At 33.9% G+C, this 12,716-nt stretch overlaps 2 protein-coding genes across 4 annotated transcripts in view; one reads left to right on the top strand and one right to left on the bottom strand.

Moving 5' to 3' along the window:
• LOC143897684 (uncharacterized) overlaps nt 1-9,627 on the bottom strand; it is a 28,474-nt gene extending 18,847 nt beyond the window's left edge. The window contains exons 1-4 of one of the 3 annotated variants that reach the window (XR_013256975.1): nt 6,758-7,894; nt 3,414-3,549; nt 3,073-3,346; nt 2,255-2,979 (exon numbers count right to left, since the gene is read on the bottom strand). Coding sequence is in view for 1 of the 3 variants with exons in the window: in XM_077406501.1 (XP_077262627.1) it covers nt 3,341-3,346; nt 3,414-3,549; nt 8,855-8,903; nt 8,997-9,027 (222 nt within the window). In the remaining 2 variants the exon portion in view is untranslated. Of the gene's footprint in view, nt 1-2,254; nt 2,980-3,072; nt 3,347-3,413; nt 3,550-6,757; nt 7,895-8,854; nt 8,904-8,996 lie in introns of those variants that run through there. The other 2 variants (XM_077406501.1, XR_013256976.1) reach the window with 2 other exon arrangements.
• LOC143897825 (uncharacterized) overlaps nt 1-12,716 on the top strand; it is a 187,040-nt gene that overhangs the window by 149,051 nt on the left and 25,273 nt on the right. The window lies entirely within an intron of this gene.

A 12,716-nucleotide genomic window follows, 5' to 3' on the forward strand; every position in this document is an offset into this window, starting at 1 on the left:
TATCGTGGGAACATTTCGTAAGAAATTTTTCCAATAAAAATTATCTTTAGGATAAGAACCAGAGCGGTATTTGTCGATCGGCAAGCGAATTATCTTTATAGGTGTAAAATCGAAGAGACGAATTTCTCAGACAAAATTAAGCAAAATCTATTTCTTTTAATTGTTTACTTTATATACTATTATTGTAATGACATAATTATAAATACACGAATTTAAACTTAATTACTTACTCCACATCGGCGCCTTACTACCGCCTACCGTAAAAAATAAGACAATAGAAATAAGTGACATTAATGCGAGCGATACAAAGGCAAAAGTAGCATAAGTACATTATTCTATTTTACATTTGGCCTTTACGCTGCCGATCTGAGCGCTGACAAAGAGTGTGGCGAGCAGAGTGTGGCGGATTGGCTTTTGAGCATTGACGAAGAGTGTGGCGAGCAGAGTGTGGCGGATTGGCTTTTGAGCATTGACGAAGAGTGTGGCAAGCTATAAAATTCATTTTCGAGGATTCGAGTTAGATGATAAAAAAAGGAGGTAGACGAACTCAAATTAAAAGAATTAAGTTCCAGATTAAACAAGCTGTCATTTCTAATCGAGATCCTCTCCTCCTCCTCCAGCAATTGCAACAATTAAAAAACGCACCTCCATTTAAACCTATTCCTGTCGATTTCGACATCGATTATCCCCATTATCATCAGATAAATAAAAGTGATCCTCGTTACAAAGTTTATAAACTCAGATATCTTTTCGGTCCCGAATAACGCTAATAATAATAATATCCTTCACACGACTTGTCCAAATCCCTGGTAAATTGTTTAAATACATTGACCAAAAAACGGACGCACAATAACAGTCAGAACGTGACAATCACAAAAACGTTTCAAACGAAACGAGATCCCAAATTTAACTCTTCTTTCTTTAGGTAAAGCTCTCTCTCTCTCTCTCTCTCTCTCTCTCTCTCTCTCTCTCTCTCTCTCTAAGCCCATAAAATACAAAAAAACACTATCATATAGCCTTGCCTATCAGTGAAGGACAACGGGAAGGCCCGACCATGACTCTCACACAAATCACTGCAGCAATAAAAGATTTACGAAGCACAGCCGACAATTTAAATTTAGAAACACTCAGTATCGCAAAAACAGATTTTGTTAATAACGTACCGTGGAGTAATATCAAATATCTCTTACAACTGACCTTTATCAACTCAACAACCAAATTAATTATATGCAATGGATTAATAAAATATCCTCCTAAAGATCTCCGATCCACCATAATTGCTGAAATGCATTGTTCGCCTACCGGAGGACACTGGGGCGTTACGAAAACATACAATAGAATAAAACACAATTACTACTGGGAAAATTTTAAATCCGATATTCAAAGATATATACAACACAATATTTGCAATGTCAATTGAAAAGGTTAATCAGAGTAAAAACTAAACAACCCATGATAATCACTGATACCCCATCAGGATCTTCTTTTGATAAAGTAGCCATGGATATAGTAGGACTTCTTCCCACCACCAAAAAGAGGCAATGAATATATTTTAACATTTCAAGATCAACTAACTAAATTTTGTATGGGAATACCTTTACCAAATCAAACCTCAGAAACAATAGCAGAAGCATTTATGGACAGATTTATCTGTGTATTGGGAGCACCTAAGGCAATATTAACCGACCAAGGAAGAAACTTTATTAGCGATCTAATGAAAAGAATCGCCAAAATATTTAGAATCCGTAAATTTCGCACAACTGCCTTCTACCCTCAATCAAACGGATCGTTAGAACTTGTGCAAAAGAATTTGTGCATTAATAAATGCATTTGTGTAATAATTTAATTTGTTAATTTAATTTAATTTAATTTAATTTAATTTAATTATTGGTTTAATAATCCAGATATTGAGTTTAATAATAATACAATTAAATAAACTTGTTTTTGGCACCCCGTGATAGCATTTTAATTGAAGCAACAGCTTTTTTTCTCAATGAAATAACTAATTAAAATTAGAAGAAATTAATAAATAAATTGGATAAAAAACACTTTACATATTATAGCTATAAAGATTTACAAAATCAGAATAACAGGTGTACGGATAATATTTCAAAATATAGCTTTAAAGAAACTGGAAAGCACAAGCTTGAAAATATTAAAGTAATAGGGATAAGATAAAAAGAAAGGAGAGAAACGAAGTAAGTATTACCTTAAGAGCACCGTTATACTTGGGCACGGGCAAAAAGATAACAAAAATTTAATTTAATTTAATTTAATTTAATTTAATTTAATTTAATTTAATTTAATTTAATTTAATTTAATTTAATTTAATTTAATTTAATTTAATTTAATTTCCACGGGGCCATTATCGAATCCATTTTTATCGAGTTAATTTTTGTTTTTTTAGGATAAGTATAACAAAAGAAGATTCTACTCGACTGGATGAAATTGCATCCGGAGGTAGCCAGAGGTAGAATACGACAGAAAGGAGAAAGTAAAAACAAAATGGTAAATATTATATACAATTCTTAATATGTATAATTAACACTAAACTTACCGACACTTTACGTCTACCTATTTTTACCGCGACAGTCAAATGACTGGTCTTAAAAAAAGATATATTTTTTACAATTAAATGTAAAAATAATTTAGTACTGGGGAGTCGATTGTGTATCTTGAAACAAGGTGAAAATTACAAAAGTGAACAGATTTTACTAGATTTCAACAAATAAAATCGTAGATACACTAGTGAATTTCCTCACTTTCGTAATTTTCACTTTAACAAAAACTTATTTTACAGAAATTATTTAACTGACCTTAGTCTTCTGATTTCTAAGCTTTCTTCCTCTTCTTTTCGTCCCACCAAACTTCGAACAATTTGAAAGCTGTATTTTCTATTATCTTCTTATTAAAATCCTTCTTTAGAATTTGCTTTAGTTCATTTACAACTCTGCTCAACACTCCATTGACGGTAGGTCCCTAAATAAAAATATTTTAAACAGTTTCCTAATAAACAAATCACGGCAAAATGCAAAGGTCAGTTTTATACGTCTACGTAATAATAAATCTTACCTGTGGATCTTTTGTGATGTTATAGTTTGCCATAGCATGTAACCGAGATTGAAAAGAAGAATAATATAATTTGTTCCTTGATGATTTCCAATTGTTGCCGACAAAGATGCCGTATTAGGTTGATAATGGCTCTGTAAGGTTGTTCCATAAAGATAAGGATCCTGCGTCGGTCGCGGCCAATTATAAACGTCATTAGAGGGATAGCGAGTCAAATGTCCTGGGTAGCCAGTGGCCGGATATAGTTGATTCGAAGGTTCAGTCTACGCTATTACCCCTACAAGAAAATATGATTAAAATAAGCATATATACAATGAATACTACATTTCACATAATAAACTCACTTTCTCGATTTTTTCATCTCCCGAACTTAAAGGACTCAGAGATATTCTGTCGTCGTCAGGTGGTGAAGGCGGAGGTGGTTCTTTGGGTGGCTCCGGTTCATTATCATCGGGTGCTGGACTGTAACTTCCTATCAATCTGCGACAGATTAAATCACACAAAAATTAATAAGTTAAACAACTATATCTTCTACATGTATAAAATATTTAGAGGTTATCCTTAATAAGAACGGTGAGGCTGCTGCATCGCTGCGAGGACTGTGTGGTATTTCTTTCTTTTAAGTAAACATAAAAAATACTTCAGAAAAAATAAATTTCTTAAAAAAAAATGTTTTAAACAAAAGTTATTTGTTTAAAAAAAATGTAAAATAGTGATAATCTTCTGCATTTGATTCAATCCAGATATTGGGTCTAATAATAATACAATTGAATAAACTATTTATGTTTTTGGCACCCCGTAAAGCACTTTAATTGAAGCAACAGCTTTTTTTTCTCAGTGTTTTAATTTAAGTTTGCATATACATTTATGTTAAAAGTATAACTGAATATCCTTTTTATGTAAAAAAAATTACAAAAATTTAAACAAAATGTTTCTAGGAAAAGAAATTTTGTATTATTTACGAAAAAGAATATTGAAACTTAAACATTCTATTGTACAAATTATAAGTCAAAAGTGACTGTCTTCCTCTCTTTTACCTCTCTTTTTTCTCTCTGTATGTATGTTTCAATTTATAAATCTTTGGATTATAAATAAAAATGTATATTGAATTCTTGGAATAATAAAACAGAAATTAATTCCTAGGGGTTTAATTTTATGTATGTACAATGTAAACCATTCTCAAAAAATTTTCATAAAAATTTATTTTTTCTTTTAAATTGCATAACTCTATGAAAAAAAAGATATCGACATTTTTTAAGTCGCGTTTGAAAGCTAAAAAGTTGTTCTTTGAAATGGCTGAATTCGTTTTTTGATCCATTCCAAAAAGTATATTTTTTTTGAACTATGAAAATACCCGTTTTTTTGCGATAGCGATATAACGTTACTTGCTTGATTTATCGAAATAACGCAAAAAATAGTATATTATACTACAAGGGCCGAAAGTTGAATTTTCGGCTTCGCCTCGGGGCATCATGACGAGCAGGACCGAGATTTCAACTTTTGGTCCGCGTAGTGTATACGATTTTTCTTCATAGCCGGTCAAAAGTACGTTATTAATTTTACTTTTTTTAACTTTAAATGTTAATAAGCATGTTTTTGATGCCTGCCCCCGACATTTGCGGCACGAGCGAAGCGAGTGCTGCTGGTCGGGGGGGCAGGCATCAAATACATTCCAAGAGTCAAGTCAATACCAAGGACTCTTTCGGTTTGTAACCTTTAGAGTTATTTTTGACTAAAGCTTTCAAGTTAAGAAAATTACCTATGTTAACATTGTCTCTTGAATTTAATGTGCTTTTCAAAATTGACCAAACACTCCATAAAGTTGACGGCTTTAATTTTTTAGATAGGTCCTTAAAATACACAACCAAATTATTTTCTTCACAGTTTGACAGTGAAGTTTTGTGTTCTATCTGCCATTTTTTATACGTGTCGTAAACAAGATTGTATCGATCAACAGACTTCTTTGGCAACGTATCTGTATTTATTATCAATCGCGCTTCTGCATCGAAATTTCGTATAACTTCTTCCTCGTCTACGGATTCATCAGATGACATATTGACAGAACAATATTGATGACTATTTTTAAGATTAAAGGGCGTTAAGGTTTAAAGTTATAGAGAGCGCGCGTGTACTTTTCACAGGGAGTAAATGTTAAACTTTCGTCCCTGCTATTAGGGACGAAAGTACGTACTTTCGACCGAGGTATAAAGAAAAAATATTTTAAAGTAAAAATAGTTCTTTTGGATGTTGTTGATTAGTATAATATAAATAAATAACAAAAATTGATTATTAAATAAAATTTTTATTGTATAAAATTAAAAAAAAAGAGAATTACACGGTGTTGCACAATGCACAAAAGTATATTAAAAATAGTAAATTATACATACCAGAATACTCTACTGCAGCAAACACTCGAAAAACACAAATTTTTTTTCGGATTTTGTAACGTTCCGTACGGACTGGGTGTAGACTACCCAAGTTCAATTTTCAAACTCGTATACCTCGAGCACCAAGCGTAGACTGACGCTGCCCCTTGGCGCTCACATAGTAGCTACCTCAAAGATTCCCCCCCCCCCCCGGTACGGACCCCCACCATTCACTTCCTTTAAAATAGCGCTACTTTCAAAATTCGCTCGGGTTACGCTGACCCAGTTCGTACCTTGAGGGAAAAATTTGAATTGTTTATCAGTTTTTAAAATTTTTAATTTTTAAATTTCAATTTCAAGTTTGAAGTTTTTATTCTATTGATGCACACTTAATTTATATAATTTTTAGAAATTGTTAAAAATTGAAAATAAAATCTAAAGATCAATAATTTTTAAAACTGATAGACGATTAATGTAATTTAATCCGCGAAAATCATAAATAGAGACAATATAGTGATATATGTAATGATGACTACACTGTTGGAAAATTTGTGTTAAATATAACATAAATCACATGTTTTAACGGTCCACAAATTTTTGCGTCAGTTTAACATAATATGGATGTGTTAAATGGTAACATCGATACTATGTTAAAATATTTTAACAGGAAGGAAATGCTATTCTAATCGTAATTTGAGGTTAATTATGTGTACAATTAACATAATTTTTATGTTAAAGTTAAGATTGTAAGATAAAATCAACATTCTTTTTCCGCATGCAAATTTTTATTCTTACTTCTGTTATAAAGTAAAATCAACACTCTTTTTCTGTAAATTTTAACACATTTAATAAATATACGTTTAAATTGTGTTACTTTAACATATTCTTTAAATTATTTTAATAATTTTTTACATTTTAAATTTGTTAAGCTCAATTAACATAGCAGGCACATGTTAAATCTACACATGTATGTGTTGATTATTTTACCCACAAATTTTAACAAGGACCTTTTTTAACAAACCTACAAAAATTTTCCAACAGTGTATACAAGTATAATCTCTTTCAAGTGTTACACGCTAAATTTTTCATTTTTTGAATTTTGATTTAAGACGTCAGATGATTTTGCATGCAAAAAATAAGGGTTTAAAATTAACCGCGTTTATACACCGCGTTTTATTTTTAATAATGGAATAAAATACTTCAAAAAAAAAAAATAAATTAAAAAAAAAAATGTTTTAAACAAAAGTTATTTGTTTTAAAAAAATGTTCTAGATTGTTAAAATCAATTAGAAGACGCTGTCACAGCACTCGCAACTTTGTACCTTGCAGATTCTTCTCGGTCTCCCAGAACTTCTGCAGCTCGGTAAAATACTTGTCCAATATGAAGACTTTGGAGAGACCGAGCGAGGGTAGCCATTTCAGGTGTTCGAGTCTTAATCCCGTCCAGAATTTTCCCCACTAAGCCTTCCTCCAAAATCCTCTATCTAATCTAACGTTTTTGCGGGTCTAACGAGATAGGACATCTCAGAGTTCCCGCGTCTTCGTATCCTCGGAGTATTCGTCACCGCACTCGCACATTTTCCACCGAAAAAATTTTTCAATACAGAAAAAAACACTCAAATTTACATCACATTACACTGTAAAACAATTATTCGATCCAAGGGTTTATACACAGAAGCATATAAATTAAAATGCTTGAGATTCCGGATAAATACGTCGCGAATTAAATTCTCAAGAGAATCGCGAGAGAATATCGCGATAACCAGATCTCCACGAATAGAGAGTCAGTCGATCAATCCGGATCAATGCACTGACGTCGGCACAATTTTTTAACCGTGTAAACTTAAACCGTGCAAAGTTAAACAGCCGTATGCACTTTTCAACATACGAAGAGTGGCGAGCCGTCGCGTTCAACTGGGCGTCATTGTTGCCTGAGACCCAACTTCTGGGCTTTATTTCTCCTAAGGTCCCTTTGTCCCTTTGCCGTAAATCCGACAGGTAAGAGCCGCGGCGCTTATTATACCTAGTCCACGGGTAGTTAGGTGGAAGACACCACACGGGCATGTCGGGGTCCAGGATATCTGCCGAATGGAATTAGTGGAAGGTGGGAGGTAAGGCGGAGAGAGAGGAACGAGAGAGAGAGAGAGAGACTTATCTCCTTCTGGGGTGCAACTTCCCCTACTTCTTGCGCGCAAGTGAGCCTGTTACTCCCCCCACTCAGTCCGTGATGCAAACTGGGGAAAAGCCCCGCGAGTGGTAACATATATGGAGGGAGGAAGGCTCTGACAGGGGCCGACGACTACTACGAGTGGATCCCTACCACCAAATACGCTCGCTATCTACGAAAGTATGCGAGAAGTTAACTTTGTTCGCTTCGTTACTGTTGCGAAAACGATAAGAGAGTCGGCGATTGCTGATTTAATGTAAATGGCGAATATTTTTAATGAAAATTAATAATTTGTTTTACGCACAATTTACAGTTTGTGAAATGATATTTATTTATTAAAAAGTTAATACAAGGTATTAAATAATAATGCACGTAATATTTTAATGATTTAAATACCAAATTTAATGTCTTAAATTAATCAATTATTAAAGATAATTTTAGGAAGCTAGATTTACGTAGTTATAATGTTTTAATTTTTTATAAAAACAGATTAAAATTAGATTATGTTATAATATTTTAATATTTTGTTAAATTAAAACATTACTTTCTTATTAGAAAAAAAATTAAACAGTTTAAATAGAATTATTAGTATGAAAAACTATATTCAATAAACCTTTATATTTATAAATTATTATATTTTGTTCTTAACAATTTATTCCGAAAAGTAGATAAATTATTGACACAAGAATCCATTTCGTAATTTGAAAAATTTTGAAAATTTTAAGACTATAATTCAAAATTATATAATTATTGGGTTATAATATAAATATTAATAAGTATAAAGAGAAAAAGAATATGAAAATATCAAATCTAGAATGTGATAAAGAAATGTTTAATATATATCTCGAGTGAATCGATTTAAGGCATAGCTCTCGGCCGGAGGAGAAAGAGGATTCGTTCTTAGCAGCGAAATTCAAATCTATCCGTAGAAAACCGGTTTCGATGTGAACGCGATGGACTCGAATGAAAAACAGGACCGCGGGGCCTTTCGCAGGTTCGATTCTCGAGTCAAGATCGTGACTCCGCTTCGTTTGATTCTGTACCGATCTTCGAAATATGGTCTTTGAAAATGTGTTCCTTGCTCGAGCGATTTATTACCGATCATCCGAAAGGTTATCCCAAGATCCTAAATTAGAGCGTATCGATACGCATGCTTGAAGCAAAATCTTATATGAAAATAATTTAATATAAAGTAAAATTCAATTTATTTTATGAACATCTCTTACGTTACAATAAGGAATATAGTACTCACGCCTTCCTTCGCACGTCGTCCGTCGCCAGAGCACGGATAGAGAACCTAGCTAGAACGTATAGATAACGTACTCAATCTCTAGCGTGTTATTAAGATTTTTCCGTTCCTACTTTGCGATTCAACTTGACGCATTGTTCCATACCATTTAGTCTTTTTTTTTGCTGAAATAGCATTTTACGCTATTTTAGCTTGACTCGGGAGCAACGCAGGCTGACCGTAAGTGATGGATCTCACGGACTACGAGTGGCGCCATTGCTATCCGCCACCGCGGCTGCAACGTATATATACACACATCGACGTCGTCAACGAACGCTAGACGGGACCAGAGGCCAACTTCCCGATGGCCGCGGGCCGTGGCGTCGAACCTTGAAAAAGTGAAACTCAGCTCGCTGCGCGTGTAACCTAGAAACGGGGAAGCGGTGCTCAACTCTGCGGGCACCCGTACGTTCGACGCTCGTCGCGCGACCGACGTTGACGGCGACGACGCAATCGACGCGTACGTCTTATCGCGACACGCGTTTTTCTAACGCGACCTAAGCCGGCGCGACCCGTCAGAGAAAAAAAAATGCAGGTATCGACCTGCCACCGTGCCCGATAACGCGCGTTCCGGGATTTGCTCCAAATGTAATACGGATGTAAACCGAAGAATTCAACAATTTTTATGTATCTTTAAATGTAAAATATCTATTTTTGGAAAAATAGATTTCTAAGTTTTGTCAAAAATGAAAAGATGAGCGTCTCAAAATAAAATAGGGTCTTAAAGAGTGCGTGTCGTTTGAAAGTAATGATACGACTGAAATAAATAAAAAATATATATATTTTCTTCTAAAATATTAGAGACATCCAGTTATCCTTGCCCAACTAGAATTAGTCAGATTCTCTCGTGTAATCCCCTGTTCTTAAAGACACGCGATAACTCGCCCGCATACACAGGCAAGGAGCGTACCGCAATCCCAGCCCAGGCATGCCGCTTCGCGCCTTCGGGAATAGAAAAAAAGGGCAACGTGTATTTCGTTATAGTGTCGGACGTGATACAAAGACATGTATCATGGTGTCGGATCTAACGGGACCGCGCGCGCGCGCGCGTGACGCGATGCGGTGAAGAAGCAAAAGCTGGTACCGATTGAGAGCCGTTTCTGTGCTAGCGGTTTCCAACGTGACGGAAACTCTGTGTCTATTGCCTGTGTCACTGTTTATTCTGCATTTATACATGATTTCTGATTTCTTTTCTCTGTTCCTAATTGCCTGTTGCCTAGCATTGTGCGCAAGGGGCTTAAGACGTTCGCCGTCGCTGCCGATATATCGGCACACGGAAGTTGAAAGCCACTGAATGCTGACTGCCGCCGCACTCCGCGCTGCTCGGAGATCGGGCCCGGAGATACACGGACGGATCGAGTCGCGAGTGTTTGTAAAAACAGGATCGCTGGTATGCGGTAGTTCCATGTTCCATACGCTACCGCATACCACCGAGTTCGACAACACTGAACGTATGCCGAGCAAGCGAGAGAGAGAGAATATTATTCTCTCTTTCTCGCTCTGATTCAGCTGATACGATCGACACGGATAGATTTATTTTTGTTTAGATCGGGTATTGCAAAGACTAGAAACGAATATAATTTCAAATTGAATTTTAAAAAGGCCAAATTTTGTTGCTCTGAAGTTCACTTTTCAGGTGTTATCTTGTCACGAGAAGGCATACACGCCCGGATCCTGGCAAAATAATGGCTATAAGAAATTTTAAAATCCCCGCAAATAAGACTCAGTTGCAGTAATTTGGGTCGTGTAATTTTTATAGAAGACTAGAACAATACAGGCGCGCGCTACGCGCCCCTCCCCCCATTTAGCTTTTTCATTTATCACAAAATACTACAAAACACGCGCTTAAACATGAAATAAATACAATACTACTACATTATAGCTTAAATATATACACGCGCGCCATTTATTCTTTAACTGTACATTTTTAATGATATACGTACATAATTATATATATGTCAAAAACTACTTTTATATAAAAATTTAAGAGGAGAAAAATCATACATATATTTCTTTATATACGTAGTTTTTGACTTGTTTATTATTTCGCTGACTGCCAAGATAAATTTTTAATGCTTCCCAAGAACGTACTCGTGAAAAGGCAACATAAAGTTGTCCATGATTAAAAACATCTTTACGAAGATCTATTCCTACTCTGTCAAATGTTTGTCCCTGTGACTTGTTAATTGTCATAGCAAAAGCTAATTTTATCGGAAATTGTCTTTTTTTAAAAGTGAAAGGATATACATTTTCGCAATACAAAGTTATACGATTTAAAAAAACAATATATCTCCTACTTTATCACCCGTTAAAATTTTACATTTCAATAAGTGATCGGCAAGTTTTATAATAATTTAAAAAAATGTCAATAAATTAAATGCCAATAATGTATCAGATAAGCATCTTAAAGCTTATATTTATTTTATTTTTTTCTCTACTCACATCTTTATCAAAAAAATTTTTGGTGATTGTTATTGAAGTGAAAAAGATATACCTGACGTTGAATGTATATGGGGATTTTTTTGAAATTGTTTTATTATGCTTTTGAAAAGTTTTAATGAATAAATATTAGTTTATACCTACAATCATCGTCACGTTAATTGGCGATAATGTCATCTTATCTTTTTCATTATTTTTTTTGTGAAATGTATTCTTATTCTTTTGCTTTCTAGGAGCTCTTCTAACCAAATTTGACATCCGTGATATTTCTGTGGCAGAGAAAAGTGCTGCAAAATGGCTAATCAACAGCTCATGGAGAAAGCAGGAGGATGGTTCTTTTGGGAAAAAGACTGAACGTGTCTCTGAGTCTTTAAGGGAGAAAAAGAAGTCAACATAAAAAATAAGGCTATTTTTCAAAGATTTTATCTGATCATATGAGATTATATGTTATACACAAAAAAGTTGTAAAGATTCTACAAGATTTCTTAGTTAGCTTTCCTGTAAATTGTCTTTTTTTTATGTTAGACAAAGCAAGTTTGAACAATTTTACTTATTCTTTTTTGTCAAATTTTATTTGTATTTCATATATTCATGTGAAATAATGTCTCAATACACCAAGCATTAGTTGCATGATATTTTTGTTATAATTTCCCATCTACTTAAACGAATAATATATAGAAATAATTATTTTGTTTTTGTCTATCTTATAACAAAAATAAAAAAATTAATAGATTTTTGGAAATGCTGCAAATCCTTCCAAGTTTCACAGTCCCCACATTAGCAATTAAGAGGTCCATCTACAGCACCTGTGGTTGCACTGTAGTATATTGAATTCGCACTACTTTTGATATAAAAAATTATTCGAAATTTAGCTGTTTTTGATGTCGAAAATTACTTGAAATCGAGCTAATTTTGATGTCGAAAATTCTCGAAACCATCAGGCCCGTTTAAATCTCGAAACGATGTTGGATTTCGATGTCCATATTTCGATATCATTTCGACTTTTTATTTCTCACTGGGTATTGTGAGTGACCACATTCCAGACGCTCAATGATTTATATCGAAAGCGACGACCGGCCCGGCAGGCCCGGCCTAGCCGGAGGAGCGTCTCTTTCACAATTCGACCATTGAGGCTGATATTTTTAAATTTGACTACCCGGGAAAAAAAGATATATCTATAATTATATATAATTATATATAAATATATATGATTATATGTGATTATATATAAAATTTGATGCTTTATATATCTATATATATGAGCATATATGTATATATATATATATATATATATATATATGTTTTTGGTATATTTCAAGGACATTTAAAAAGACATTTAGAAGCAGTAAATATTGATTAATCAATATAGCTACCTTTAGCAATCATC

The sequence above is a fragment of the Temnothorax americanus genome, unplaced genomic scaffold (genome assembly GCF_048541705.1).
Source record: "Temnothorax americanus isolate GAGA-0224 unplaced genomic scaffold, ASM4854170v1 Scaffold21, whole genome shotgun sequence".
In the NCBI taxonomy this organism is placed as follows: Eukaryota; Metazoa; Arthropoda; class Insecta; order Hymenoptera; family Formicidae; genus Temnothorax; species Temnothorax americanus.